Genomic DNA, 16,352 nt, shown 5'->3' with positions numbered 1-16,352 from the left:
TTAATCTCTCACATTCCTTCTTACTTTTAAGTATCAAACATTTGCCATTGTGTTTAGATAAGAATGGAGAATGGAATGTCATATAGTGAGAAGGGCTTGAGTTTTACAGCGTGGGTTATATACTTCCATGGAATAGCAGGCCCTCCAATGTACAGATTATGTGACTATGGGAAAGTTATTTTATTGGCTTGAGATTCCTTTATATTTAAAGAGGTAACAAAAGGTACATTTAATACAGTTTACCATATGTTCAAGGTCTACAGTACTGCATACTATACCTTAATAGAGACATAAAACTAAGTTTTACAGACTTTGACATATAAACCCTGCAGCTAGTATAATTTGGCAGTAAGAGAATCATACAAAATAAATTTCAGGTTTAATATGGAATGCTCATAGTCTTTTAAGCCAATGTTTGAATAATTACTTCTTTCAACCCAGAATTACTTTGAAGAAATTAAGGACCTGTTCTATTCACTTCTATTTGCCAACACGCAATAAATTAACATAATAAAAAGTTTCACACCTGGGAGAAGATAGCTATTACATATGTCACATATGAATCTCTAATTTTTAGTATAAATGAATACTGCCACTAATAACCACAAATTTTCATATTATAAATAATTATTGTTTGGAGTCACATAGTGAGTCATAACCTTGGGACCATTTTTTAGTATAAATAGACAAGAGTCAAGGTGGGATGAGGGTATGGGGGAAAGAACCAATATTTTCCTAAAGTTGTACCTATGAAAAATTCATTCATTAAATAAAAGCTTTAAAATTAATAAATAAATAGATAAATAAATAAATAGGAGCAAATCTATAGGAGAGGACTATATTTTCTCATTGAGAAATACAATTCTTATTTGACAAATACTGTTTCTTTAAAGAAATTAATTGAACATTATTCTCTATGACACTTTGGTACCTTTTTTACATTATGGTAGACAGACCTTTTTAGATTCTCTTAAGAATACAGAGTCTGTGAGAAGGGCATTTGGCTTAATGGTTAAGACATGTACTAGGACACTCATCCCCTATCAGAGAACCTGGGTTCAATACTGGGCTCTAACTCCTGACTGAGCTTCCTGCTAACCAGACCATAGGAGGCAGCAGTGCTGGCTCAAGTAGCTGGGTCTCTTCCACTCAAATGGGACACTTGGATTGAGCTCTCAGCTCCTGGCTTTGGCCTTGGCCCAGACACAACCATCTCAGGCATCTGGGGAGTCAATCAGCAAATGAACCCTTCTCTGTCTATCTTTTTCCTTGTCTCTCTGCCTCTCCAATAAACAAAAAATGAAAAACTTGGTTCATTTAAAAAAAAGAATAGTTTTATATTCCCAAGTTACTAATCTTAGTTAGAATTTTCCTTGCAATTTCTAAATTCCTCGTCTTTTTAATATCAATCTTGTATTTTTAGATGCCATACAGATTCCAGGTTTCTTCTAACAAAGAGTATATTACACAAACATATATGCACATAGACACACATGTAATGTGGAGTACTGTAACTGGCAAATATAAATAATTATGAAAAATAATAACTAAAGGATAATTTATGAATATCTTAAGTTTCCAAAAATATTAATCTGATTAATGATGCATTGACCTCAAAATAATGTAAGATTTAGTATTGGAGAGAATACATGGAAACTAAGTAAGGAGAACAGAATTCTTGTGGTGCAAATAGATGTTTTGTATTTAACTGATGTTTTTCAGCTTAAATTGTTTGCAAGATAAAAATCTAAGTTTTTTCACAGTTTTTATTATGTAATCAGGCATTCATTATAGTAGAGACATAAGGGGAAAATAATAATAATAAATAATAATAAATAAATAATAAATAAATAATAAAATAAATAAATAATAAAAATAAGGGGAAAATAATAATTTTACTAATATTTTTCTTCATCTTTGAGTTTTGATCTTTATAACAATTTAGCAGAGATTTTTTTTGTAAGGTAATAGAGGACCCTGGTTAAGTGATATACAGATATAAGAAATGTAAGTTTTTATTTCTGGAAAAAAATAACAACATGATATTAGATTCATAAGTAGAACTAATTTCCAACAAATTTATATTGCTATATAATAATTCATGGCCTTTTAGTGCTTTCTATTTTTTTATTGGGTAGGAATAAGAAGAAAACAACTGACAAGTACATGTATAGTAAAGATTAATTGAAAACTGGAGGCTAATTCAAACAGTTTTATAAAGACTTATACTTTAAAAACTCATTTCATTATTTTATTGCTATCTCTTAATAATAAAAGCCTTATCCTACACTTTTGCCAGAGTTTTGTCATGAACTTGAAAAACTTTACCTTTAATTTTAAATAGTTTGTAAAACTTTGTTTTATACCTCTGTCAAGCCAATGGTTAAGAATGGTACACTACAATATTTTTATATTGATAAATGACTAATGGTGAAATTGAGGTTGCTAAATATGAAATGACAAATTTATTATTGTTAATATGATGAAACTGTTCCTCATTTGACTTAGGGAGAAGAAATCTTAAGAATGGAGGATATTCTTGAGGTGATTGAGAAGGAAGGAGACTCTATTGCTGTGATTCTGTTTTCTGGCGTGCATTTTTATTCTGGGCAGCTCTTGGATATGCCTGCCATCACAAAAGCTGGACAAGCAAAGGTATGCACAACATTTCCCCCATGATCACTCTACAGAACAATGTTCTAACTGCCCTTCCAGTAAAACACTTTTGTTTCTGTCTGTGTTTTATAGTTGTTACGAGTTATAAAATGAGTACACCATTTTTCTATTATTTTTTGCCTTAGGTAATTTTATTTAACCCACTTTTGCCTTCTGTGGCCTTACCTCCTTATTACTTCTCTCTCAGTGTTTACCTTCCAGCAACATGTAGGACAGGCAAACTTCCTGTAGATGGTGTCATTGGTACTAGGTCAGCAAGAAACAGAAAAAAATACTTAGTTTAATAACTATGCAGCTATGCACGAGGACTGCTAAAAACCCAATTTTGGGACTGTGTCATATAACTCATTCTCAATGTAAATCAGTTTTAAACTCTAGGTACCTAAAGATGGAGGAATGAAGAGTTAACATTTTTCAGCAGATGGAGTTTTATACCAGTGTCTTCAAGGAGACCATTTTATTCTTCAAAATCTCAATAAATTACTGTAGTGCCTATTATGAAAGATATTTTCCTATGTATCATAAATTACACTTAAAAATTTATCATTTTGAAATCTTGATTCCTTATATATAAGTAAGTAAATGTCAAACATATTCTTAGTATTTATTTACCTGAGAAAAGAAATCAGTGAGGGAGCAGCATTCAGTAGTCTCAATTTGAATTTAAAATTCTTAAATAACAGTTCTATTTGATTCCACAATCAACTCATGTATTTAAAAAGGTGACAATCGAATTTTATTCTGAACATTAATAAGTTATGGGTCTCATCTATGTGTGAGGTCTACTTAATATATTCAGTTATTGAAGCTAATGAATGGAACTAATGAAAAGAAATTTAGCATCGTTATCAGCAGTCTCTAGGAATTTCCAACCACGACTTCCAACTGGTTTGATGGATAACTGTGAAACTGCAGCATTACAAAAGATATAAAGATAATGTCTTCTTAATTTAGATATTAAATGTTAAGCACCAAAATAAAGAGAGGCCAATAAAAAAAATCACATTTTAAAGTGTTAGGCAAGTAATCAGCAGTCCCAGTTCCCTTGGTATACAAGCATGTCTCATTAACCTTCATAAATGTGAGACAGGAGGAAACAGAAGAAACGCTTTGAGTTCAGGAATCACACAACCAGAGATTCAAATCTTAGATAGGTTACTCAATTTTTATATGATCTAGGGCAACTTATTTTGCCTTCTTGGAGTCTTTTTTCCAGAGACACTTACTTGGACTAACACCATCTACCTCAAAGTTCCAATGTGAGAAGGAAGTATATAAAAAAAAAAAAAAAAAAAAAAAAAAAACTATTGATTTGGAACACATTTTGTTAGTAGGTGGTAATTTCTCTACCTACAACTATCCTCAATGAATGTGAAGTCATGAGAACTTGCCCAGATACACACTTTCTTTTATTTGCCATTAAAAGTAAAATCATTTTATTTATTAGAATTTATATGTAGTTCTCAATACTAAGAGTACTGATTGCTATAGTCATTTTTAAGTGTTCCATAGGCTTTTTTCCACTTAAAAAATCTAGTAAGTGTCTATCAACTCAAATTCTTATGAAACTCTCCATCAAATAAGTGAAGGCGGAAATGAACCATTTCTGTCTAAATGTAACTGCTAGGATACCATGGGAACAAAATAGAAAAAGAGGAGACATAGATTTATCTACTATCAAAATTATTCTAACAAGTGTTTACCTTCTTGCTAGACAAGACTCCCATTCTCAACTGAGTTTGGGAAGAGTTCTTTAAAATGTGGACTTACATAACTCTCTTGGGTGGCCTATGAAGATAAAGTGGAAGAGAGAGGCAGAGAGAAAATTAAAGATGACAATCACAAAAGAGATAGGAAATTCTAGGGGAAAATGCTTAAAGCAGTTGCTGCTAGGATTGACCAGAGTGGGGCAAAAGAGCATGTTTCCAGAAATCTCGAGCATCTCAGAAACCGAAAGTGATGTTGGAATGAGCAGTCAGTCAGTGAGTAGGAAAGCAGGGGTATGAAGTTGGAGAAATATCTGAATTCAAGAAGCACACGTGTACAAAAGCAACACAAATTATAAGTGAATGGATTTGTGAGTTATATCTAGACCTTATAAATATCACTCCCATCAAGGAACAGAATATTTCCATCATTCCGAATCTTGAAATTTTACCTCCTTCCAAATACTACCTGTTATCTCCTGTTATTTTTTTGGAGGGATGTCATAAAATAATGCCTTGCACTAGATAGTTCCAAAACAACAGCAATGTACTGCTCACAGTTTGGGAGGCTGTGAAGCCCTCAATGAAGGTATCAGAAGAATCAACGTCTTGGCGATCGTCACTTTTGGGTTCGTGGGAGACTCTTTGCTCTACACTCAGGTGGCAGATGTGGGCAAGGATACTCACGAGAACCACTTTTATGAGAGCAGCAATCCCATTCAACTCTATCACGTTGGGGGTGAAGTTCTAACATGTGAATTTTGGGGTAAGGAGATACACCAATATTTAGACCATAGGCTCCCCTTTAACCAAGCTATCATTTTCCTGACTCCTAACCATATAACTCAATGTTGTATAGCTTTGAGCTTTATAAAAGTGCACATATTAAACATTTTTATTTGGATTATTTGCTTACTGTTTTTGAGCTCCATCCATGGTTTATCTAGCTGTAGTTTTGTTTGTTTTTCTTTCCTTTAGTATGTTATTATAATGCGTGAAATAGACCAAAAAACTTACCTTTAAATACCAAAAGGATAGATATTGGATTTTATATCCATTTGAGGGTATTGCAATAAATGCATCTCTGGACATCCTGATAAATTTATTTGGGTCAATATTCACATACAATTCTACTAAGTTTAAACCTAAAAGTGGAATTCTTAGATCATAAGGTATGTGTATATTCATTTCTAATCAATAATGCCAATTTTCCAAAGGGATTATAGAAATTTGATAAATACTCTTACCAGTGTATACAACAGTTTCTGTTGCTCTCCATCTACAATGGTAGCTGCTGTCATTAATCTTTTAATTTTAGCTATTCAGATTATTTTTTAGTAGTAACAAATTATAGTTTAAATTTGTACTTTCCTGATTATTTATCAGGTTGAGAATTTTCCTGTATATGTTCTTTTATGAAACATTTGCTCAAGTGTCTTGTACATTTTTCTATTTGGTAAACTGTCTTTTACTAATTTACTTGTGGATGGTATAGAAGTTGATTCGGAAGGAAAGAGAAAATACTAGATTTCTAATGGTCATGAAATAGGAAAGGTACACTAATTAATTAATTAAAGATAAGAATTTAAGATGCTGGGACTTTTCTTAACTGAGGAGATTTGAGATACTGGCAAATGGCATAGGCTGAGAAAAACTACAGTTAAGAGAGAACTGTACTACAAGGAAAGGCCACAGGGTGGCCAGAGACATATTTGAAGATTTATATCCATATATTTTTTTGGAAACTAGATACTTCATCATACATAATATAATGCCTTTATGGAGCTCTGCCTAACTTCCATATGCACAAGTTTTCTGTATTTTATTATTTGGTCTAAGAATATTTTCTTCTGTATATGCGCTGAGTGTAGGAGTCCATTGTCCTTTGCATTACTATCACAAGTTATTTTTAACTACTACACATACTCACCAATAAATACCACGTGAAAGCTCTAGGCTACTCTAAGAATAAAAAAAAATGAGGCTAATCTTCCTACTATATCTGGATGCACTTTGCATATGCACCTTGAAATCAGTATGCCCTAAATAAATTTGTCTCTCCAAAGGATGTCTATACTCTCTCATTCCACCATCCTGCTCTACCATTTCATTCAACTTTCCTGTTCTTGACCTTGATAATCACTATTCAATCCCATCTTCTCAGGATATATTTTTCCTTTAATTTTTCTGAAGTTAATATGAGAGCTTTCAGCTGCAAGAAATAATTCCAGTCAAAATTAACAAACAAAAATGGAGATTTCTTCTTCCCACTACGGATGACTTGAGGGAGAAGCTGCTGGGTTGTAATGTGCAGCCCAGCTGTATCTGAGTAACATCTCCAGAGTTCTCTTAGAATTTTCTCAACTTCTCACATTGTGGTCACAAGATAGTTGTTGCAAATCCGGATGGATATTACTTCTCTATTTAAGGCACAGAGCAGGAATACGGGAGAAGGAGCTGTGCAGCTTCATCTGTGCCACTCATCCAAAGTGCTAAATCTTTCCAAGAAAAACCTAGCAGAGTTCCACAAATGACTCACTTGCCTTCTGAAGTGACAGATTAAGAAGAATATGGGCAAGAAAATTCTTCACATTCATAGACAAATAATAGAGGGGCATGAGGAAGAAGGATTTCACAATGGGGTCTGGATTTGCTAACCCAAGGTTTTTCTTACATTGTTCCATTATACATCCATAGGATCTTATGGTTTGTGTTTCCCTCTTTCCTCTTAACACCCTTTCATTTTCCCATTCCCTTTACTCCCTCCTGTCCTCCCACTGAACTACTTACCTTCCTTCCTTCCTTCTTGCAATGTTTTTCTGTAGGAAGAGATTTATTTTTATAAACTGGGAAAACGTCTTTATTCTTCTTTCTTTTTTCTTACCTTATTTCACAAAACAGTTCAAAATGCTTCCTAGAAAATTGATAAGGTGACATAACTAAATACAAAGACAGCAAAACAGAATATCTATGGATCATTTAAAAAAAAGAAATAGACTCTCAGACTCTCCTACATATTATAATTTCTCAGTTTGTATTATAAGGCACAGGTGACAATTATTTACAGTGGAACACACTAGCTGTTTTAGTGAGGTAGACCAGCTCTTGGTTATTCATAAATAAATTAAACAATACCTTCATAGTGACAGATGTTTCTTGCTCATGCAACAGGAAGGGATCAACTTTCTCTCTATTTGGTAATTCAGATTCCCAACGATTAGTGTTGTGTCCTTTGGCTTTCATATCCTAGAGCCAATTGTGGATTCAGACAAGAGAATGGGATAAAGGGATGTGAAAGGGCACACTAACTTCTTAATACCTTTGCATTCAAAATGGAAAAAGTGTTTCCATTTATATTCTACTGACCAACACTCAGGGAAATGAAGCTTAACTGTGTACTTAAAAACAGCTTACTAGAGCTCAGTCATATTACGTTGTTGACGGAGCAAGACACTCCCTCTGAGATGCGGAACACCATTGCACTGATAGCATTATTAACTATATGAGATAATGTATTTTATATATGTATACTCTATATAAAAATAAAATATATCATTAATATACTTTTATATAATATATAAAATAGCATTCATATAAGTGATTGTATCTCATTTAATGTATTAATATCCAGGATTATACTAAAGTATCTTTGTAATAAAAAATTTTAACTAAGGACTCTTACTGAACATTTGTATGTTAGAATACAAAAGAAAAAAGAATAAGCAGCTTGATTAAGACTCAAGACTAGACTGAAATTTTAAAGTTAGGTGATAGGCTAATTAAACTTTTAATACTCTTAGCCTTAAATAATTAATGAAAAATTCATGTTCCCCACCCCTCTCCCAAGTTTCTCAAAAATGGGTAATAGAACTTAGTTCATGACTGGCAGCCAATGAGTGCCAAATAAATATGAGGGCACTTCAAAATGCTTATGGGAGAACTGAATTATTAATATAAGCTTATTTTGCTGCAAAAATATTTTTGCTAAGAAATAAATTCATAATACAAGAATTTACAGATTATTAAAAACAAACATGATTTGATTTCAAAATTATGTTCGCACCAAAATAAACACACACTTTTAATTCCATTTTTCTGTCTTTTGGCCAGAACCAGTCGCCAAAATGAGGAACACAAAGGGAAAGAGGAGCAACTTCTATCACACATTCACTAGTCTTTTTAGAGAATATGGAGTGGTTCCTTTGACCACATGCAACTCAATCTACAAGAAAGGTGATATTGTGGACATGAAGTGAATGGGTACTGTTCAAAAAGGAATGACCCTAGGTGTTAACATTGGAAGAGTCTACGTGGTTACTCACATGCTGTTGGTGCTGCTGTGAACAAACAATTCGAGGACAAGATGCTTGTCAAGATAATTAATATGCCTATTAAGCATATCAAGAACTCTAAGAGCCTAGATAGCTTCCTGAAACTTGTGAAAAAAATTAGTCAGGAAAAGAAGGAAGCCAAAGAGAAAGGCACTTGGGCTCCAACAGGAGTGCCAGCCAGCTCCACTGAGAGAAGCCCAGTTGGTGAGAAACAATGAATAGTAGCCTGAGTTGCTGGAAGTTATTACTTGGGAATTCATGGAATAATAACCATAAAAAAGTCCTTTAGACTTCTTAAAATTCCATCTTTGTATGACATTTTGAAGTACTCTCATATTTGTTGAATGAAAGAATGGCTGATTCTCTGTTTCTCAAATCTTTTGAATATTTTAGTGTATGTGGATGCTAGTGTGTTTGTTTTCATTTAACCTACTGAAAATTGAAATGCGATAGTTCCTGGTTGCTCCTCTTCCAGTCCAAGCTCTCTGCTATGGCCTAGGAAGGCAGTGGAGGATGGCCCAAGTGCTTGGGCCCCTACATCCACAAGAGAAACCAGAGGAAGCACCTGGCTCCTAGCTTCGGATCGCCGCAGCTCTGGCCGTAGTGTCCATTTAGGGGATGAACCAACGAAAGGAAGACCTTTCTCTGTCTCTCTCTCTCTCACTGTCTAACTCTATCTGTCAAATAAAAAAAAAAAAAAAGAAAGAAATGCAATGGTAGCTTAAAAAATCAAATTCTGCAAACTCTCACTTTAATTTACCAACCACTATTGTCATGTAGCAGTTTTTACAGGCATACCTTGGAGACAGTATGAGTTTGGTTAGAGACCACAGCAATAAATTCTATATCACAATAGTCACATAACTATTTTGGCTCCCCAGAGCATATCAAAGTTACATTTACACTGTAGTGTGGTCAATGAAATGTGCAATAGCACTTAGTTAGAAATACTTTATTGCTACAAAATGGTAACAATTAAATTGTTGGGAAACAATTAACAATTAAATTGGTGGTAGAGTCACTCCATGTAGTGCTGCTACACATTATTATTAGTACATATCTGTGGAATGCAGTGAAGTGGGGCACAATAAGATGAGAGGTGCTTGTTAGTTTGAGTGCAAACATTTCTTAGATCCAGGCATTGCAGCTAAAATTATTAATAAATAATGATCACAATTATACATCAAACAATATGTGTAAAAATTAGGTAATTATTTAAGAGAGGAGTAGAGATGTGAATCAAGATATCACTTAATGAAATCAGAAGTACCTGAAATGACATATGAGTGGTCACACATGAATAGTCAGATCAATGAAACATCCACTTATCTTCAGAAAAGACCAAAATTGTTCTTCAAAATATATTTGAGATTCTTCTAGACTACAAATAATAAATCAAGCCCCCACATTTCTGCAGGAAGCTTGTCTGTGATGCTCCAAGCCCTGAAAATTGGGAGTTAACTCTAACGAATTAATAAAACAAAAAATAGTAACTGTTAGAAGAGTGCACATTGGTGCCTCCTCACACAGGGCACCAAAATGTAAGGAAAAGAGGCACAAAACAGAGACAGAATATGAACTCACAGCCAGACCAAATTTATTCAGAGAAAATAAATCTGCAGAGGTTGACCAACTGCCATCATGCTCACAGACCTAATATGTGGCAGAGGCCCTGACCCCAGCAGGCTGGGCCCTTTTATTTCTTAAGTGGGCCAGAGGTGGGGCTGTGGGGGGCAGTAGGAAGAGATGAGCTTCTCCATACTGGTTCTTCATGTTTGGCCCACTGGCTTCCAAACCTGGGGAAGAATGCAGTGTTGGAATGGGGAACAATACAGGATGTGAGACTGAACTGGTCTCATAAAAGAAGGCAGGGGTAACAAGAAACCTAAAATGGCTGAGGCTTATGTCCTTGTTCCATCAGTAACACTCTCATGAGATATGAAGACATGAACAAAGAATTAGCTGGAAAAAATGAGTAGCATACACTTTTGTGTTTAATATAAGTTGGCATGATGTGTGAATTTTAATGCATAAAAATTAACCTCTTTTATAGAAATTTAATATGAGAAGTTCAATATTAAGCCACCTCTACTAGAAATTGTAGAGATTAGAGTCATTTTTCTATTAAAGTCACTTGTCTGTTCACCCAGTAAAATCTTATCATTAGTGCATAAGAAGAATCATGTCTGTATTCTCTGAAGTATAGCAAGCATGCATTTGGATCCATCTTTCAGTCAATATTTGAGTCATAAATTATAAAAATGGAGTTCCAAATAGGAACACTTAATTTACCCTGGAGTGTTAGGGTGACCTTCTTAGAGAAGATGAGATCAGATCCAATTACAGAAATATGAGTAGAAGTTAACAAGATAACAATTTCCTCTAGGGGGCTGGCTGCATTATGAGGGCCATTCTAGAAATTTAAACATTGATAGGATTGTGAGGAAATAACTATTGCAGTATATTTTTATTGTAGAATTTCAGAAAATAAGGGCAAGAATTGAGTCTACAAGATAGGCAACAGCCAGATAAAGAAGGGCCAACAAAGACATAGCTTCTCGAAGACTCATGGAAAGCCATTTAAAGTCTTTAAAGGAAAACCTTTATTTTAAAATTTAGAAAGATTGTTGATATGTTCTGTTTTCACTTCTTTTGTCCTCAGTGATAAGAATGGATTTGAATGGCACAAGAAGGGATAAATGTGATGATACATCTATACTATCTTGATAGGAATTTTAGAACTTTCTATCAAACAAAAGATGAGAGTACCAGGGAACAGATTCATTTTATACTGCACAAAATGCTTTTTGATCTCTCAAGAGATAATTCTTATTTTTTCCCATTCCCTCAAGACAGGTTTTGTATAAACATAAGAAATCAAATGTCAGTTTGGAGCTCCTGTGGATTACTTGACATATATGTCCTTAGGTAATAAAACGTGTGCTGCATCTGCTCATAAAAAAGTGTTTATTAAGGAACTTGGGCCAATGCTTGGACAAAGGGGGAAATGATATAAATTTTAGATGTAATTGGCCTGTACACTTTGTGAATAGTAGATAAGCATTCTATTAAGATGTGCAATAAACCATCTGGAGTCTTGAATCCATCTAGATGGGAACCTAAAACCAATGTCAAAATATGTTGGTCAGGATTACTGCCTAATAATCTGAGATTTTTCAGCTGTTTCTAAGAAAACTTCATTGTGTATATTTGTTTCATTTAAGATTTTGATGAAATGAATCATGTGAAAAAGTATGATTACTCTTCAATTGAAGAGGAGTCTAGACTCCAATGTTGCTTTAGGTTTACAGATCTGAGAAAAATCAAGTCTCCTGTCAATGAGGATTTGTGCTTCGGCAACCACTGAAATCAAAGCCATGAGGGATAGCTACTTCTCTTCATCTAGGCCCACTCATTGGCCTAACAGATACATCCAGAGCCTCCAAAGGGAAATACTGAATTTACAGGGTTTTATTTTCTTTGTGGGTGATAGGCATTTTATAAAACACTTATCTAGGATTTATTGTCTCAGATATTCTATTTTCCATGACCCTTAACTAACTAAGAAAATTTCCTTTATGTCTTAAGCTGAAAAAATGTAAGTGTTCCAACGTGGTATGTACATACTTCTAAATACTTGATAACCTCCATAAGAGTATAAAGGAAAGGTCCTGTCTCATGGTAACAAAGATTCCAGAAGACTTTGCGAGAAAATAATCCTCAATAGAATGGGAGAGATTTTCCTCTACATCATTCTTCAGTATCCACTTCCTTCATAAAGTAAATTATATAAACAGGATTAAGGATGTCAATATCAAAGAGTTATTGAGCTAAAGAGAAAATGTTCATTTTCATAGAAGATAATCTATCCTATGGACAATAGTTGGCAAAGATAGCTATCATATTTTCTGAAAAATACGACTTCAAGGAAATGAATTTAAGAGAGATGTCTTCAAGAATTATCCCATAGACTTGTATGCAGTAATGTCAAATTGACTGTGAGGGTAAATATTTTCAGAAAGCAAATTTGTTTGAGAAGTTAACTTCAGATTCACACAGTAATCATTAGGAAGATATCCACTGGGAAAGCATTCTTTCAGTTCATATCTCAGTTGGACTGTCTCCATTTAATGCCATGTATTAGATGAATTAACAGTTGCTTTAAAATACCTACTACCAAGATAGACAAGTTAAGAGTCACCATGCACCTGAGAAGTTAGCTGCACTTCACTGGGGATATTTTATGGGGTCTACATATCACTAATACAAATCCCCAACGTTATGATTTTCCCAAGTGATGACCATCATTCTTCCATGATTTGTAGAATAGAACCAAAAAAAGTTTATTTTGATTTAATATAGACATAAATTACTTAGAATCTACACATAATTATAGCATTATATTTTCCACTGCTCTACTTTATGTAACATAAGTGTCAGCTCAACCCAAGCTTGTATATATTCCATGCCCAGAGGTCATACTTTCTAGATTCATGTTTCTGTTCTTAGCTTTCCCTTTACCTGAAATTCTCACAGGTGAAGATTTTCTATGTCAGCACCCTAACTCATACACTACCTTTTTTTTTTTAGATATATCTATGTATTTAAAAGGGAGAGTTACAAAGAGAGAAGAACACACACACACACACACACACAAACACATACAGAACTTCCATCTACTCCCCAAATTGCTGCCATGGCCAGTGCTGGGCCAGGCCTACACCAGGAGATTCATCTGGATTTCTCACATGGGTGGCAGGGGCCCAAGTGTTAAGGCCATCTTCCACTGCTTTCCTTGGTGCATTAGCAGGGACCTGGATTAGAAATGGAGCAGCTGGATCTCAACCACTGTCCATATAGGATGCTAGTGTACTAAGCGATGGCTTAACTTGTACTGGACCCAAACACTTTCTGTTTTACAGGTTTTAATCTGTAGGTTTCTGTTTGTGTAGCTCTCACTGTTTTAGCAAATATGCTGTATTTTAAAGTTTTAATCACATGACAGTAATAAAGATCCAAGGAATTTTGCATGGTTTTAGTCTACCTGTACGAGGATGGACTGGGCCCCAGGAAAGGTAAGCATGCCATTTGCCCATTTCCCAGCCTCACTATCCCGGAGGCAATCAGACGCAGCAGGGAGCCAAGTCAAGCAAGAACACGTTTATTGCACACATAACAAAGCCTTTTAAAGCACAAAACTGCAGAGTCATTGGGGCCGGGCATAAGGACCAACCAATCACTTAAACAGTCATTTTATGAGGCGATTTTTATAGGACTAGCCAAATGTCTGTACACTCGACATCAGTTGTCACTTCCCCTGATGTTCCGTGGCCAATTAGCTTTAGTGGTAAACAACTTTGGGTTCTGTCCACCTTAATTCCTTTGGGCTCCATCTTTGAATTACCTCCTGTGCCTAATTTCCCCGCAGAATTTTATCTCAAAACTCCTCATGCCAAGTGTCTTCTGAAAAATTGGAAGTTTGGGAATATTGGAGCACCATTCCAGAAGAGTAACAAAGATCAAGGCTGAGTTATAGTCTTTCACCTTATATGGAGTTTAACCCCTTCCATACAACTCCTGTACCTACATACTATCCTTGATACTGAAATAGTCACAAGTAGCAAAACTTCTTATAGTCATACCTACATTGCGATTTTAAAATGAATGGTAGTGTGATGCATATCATACAAGCCCAAGTCATATATTATCTGACTGACTCTTGTAGAAAACCAAGGTGAAATATTTGACTTTTATCATCTGAATTTTCTTGTGCCTCTGTGTCAGGATAAATCTATCTTCCCATTATATTTTTGTAGCATGCTGACAAAGGTATTGTTGGACCACATTTTGAACTGTCTGTTTTGACTATTTGAACTCTCAGACTTAGGAAGCTTATGTCAGTCAAGTGCTCAGTGACTGAGGATGAACATCATGAACACCACAGATTTATTATAGTACTTTGAGCATAATTTAACTTTTTTTTAAAGATTTTTTTATTTGAGAGTTACACAGAAAGAGAGGAGAAGCAAAGAGAGAGAGAAAGAAAGAGAGAGAGAGAGAGGTATCTTCCATCTGTTGGTTCACCCCCCAGGTGGTTGCAATGGCCGGAGCTGCACTGATCTGAAGCCAGGAGCCAGGAGCCAGGAGTTTCCTCCAGGTCTCCCAGGCAGGTGCAGGGGCCCAAGCATTTGGGCCAACTTCCACTGCTTTTCCAGGCCACAGCAGAGTTGGATCGGAGTGGAGCAGCCGGGTCTCAAACTGGTGTCCATATGGGATGCCAACACCGCAGGTGGCTGCTTTACCCACTATGCCACAGCACCAGCCCCCAGAATTTAACTTTTTAAAAATTATTTCATTAACTTTATTTGAAAGATAGAAAGAGGGAGAGACAGACCAATGGACAGAGATATCTGGCATCTACTCATTCACTACCCAAATTCCTGTAACTGATTCAGGCTGAAGCCATGAGTGGGGAATTCAATTTTGGTGTACCATATGGGTGGCAAGGGCCTAAGTACAACCTACTACCTCCGGTTCTCATTGTGGAAAGCTTGAATCAGAGTGGAGCTGAGACTTGACCCAGCCATGCCAACATGACATGTGGACCTCCCAAGAATCATCTTAATTGTTATTCAAAATGCACACTCCCAGTTGTTTAAATATATTCCTGTTAGGACAATGGATAGATAAGGGTATGTACCTCAGCAATAGAGATCAGGCTAATTTGATGGATCACAGTATTGCAACAGTGTTCTCATTTAAATAGCATCAGAAATTTCTTTTGTTTTAACTTTTATTTAATGAATATAACTATCCAAAGAACGGCTTATGGATTACAATGGCTTCCCCCCCATAACGTCCCTCCCACCTGCAACCCTCCCCTTTCCCACTCCCTCTCCCCTTCCATTCACATCAAGATTCATTTTTGTTTCTCTTTATATACAGAAGATCAGTTTAGCATACATTAAGTAAAGATTTCAACAGTTTGCTCCCACACAGAAACATAAAGTGAAAAATACTGTTTGAGTACTAGTTATAGCATTAAATCTCAATGTACAGCACATTAAGGACAGAGATCCTACATGAGGAGTAAGTGCACAGTGACTCCTGTTGTTGACTTAACAAATTGACACTCTTGTTTATGGTATCAGTAATCAACCTAGGCTCTTGTCATGAGCTGCCAAGGCTATGGAAGCCCCCTGAGTTCACTGACTTTGATCATATTTAGACAAGGCCATGGTCAAAGTGGAAGTTCTCTCCTCCCTTCAGAGAAAGGTACCTCCTTCTTTGATGCCCCGTTCTTGCCACTGGGATCTCACTCACAGAGTTCTTTCATTTAGGGTTTTTTTGTTTGTTTTGTTTGTTTGTTTGTTTCCAGAGTGTCTTGGCTTTCCATGCCTGAAATACTCTCATGGGCTTTTCAGCCGGATCCTCATGCCTTAAGGGCTGATTCTGAGGCCAGAGTGCTGTTTAGGACATTTGCCATTCTATGGATCTGCTGTGTATCTCACTTCCCATGTTGGATCATTCTCTCCCTTTTTGATTCTATCAGCTAGTATTTGCAGACACTATTCTTGTTTATGTGATCCCTTTGGTTCTTAGTCCTATCATTATGATCAATTGTGAACAGAAATTGATC

General features: G+C 35.5%; 1 protein-coding gene across 9 annotated transcripts in view; it reads left to right on the top strand.

Annotated features, from left to right (window-relative positions):
- The window catches only part of KYNU (kynureninase), a 226,249-nt gene that overhangs the window by 111,653 nt on the left and 98,244 nt on the right, over window positions 1-16,352 (top strand). For 8 of the 9 annotated variants that reach the window (XM_070071543.2, XM_089329240.1, XM_017342818.4 and 5 more), the window contains one exon: window positions 2,509-2,655. In XM_070071543.2, coding sequence (XP_069927644.2) covers window positions 2,509-2,655 — 147 coding nt within the window. Of the gene's footprint in view, window positions 1-2,508; window positions 2,656-8,492; window positions 14,667-16,352 lie in introns of those variants that run through there. The other variant, XM_089329244.1, reaches the window with a different exon arrangement.

Source organism: Oryctolagus cuniculus, chromosome 3, assembly GCF_051225735.1.
Source record: "Oryctolagus cuniculus isolate XC-2025 breed Fujian yellow rabbit chromosome 3, ASM5122573v1, whole genome shotgun sequence".
NCBI lineage: Eukaryota > Metazoa > Chordata > Mammalia > Lagomorpha > Leporidae > Oryctolagus > Oryctolagus cuniculus.
The sequence above is the reverse complement of the archived record's forward strand: the minus strand, read 5'-3'. Positions and strand labels throughout refer to the sequence as shown.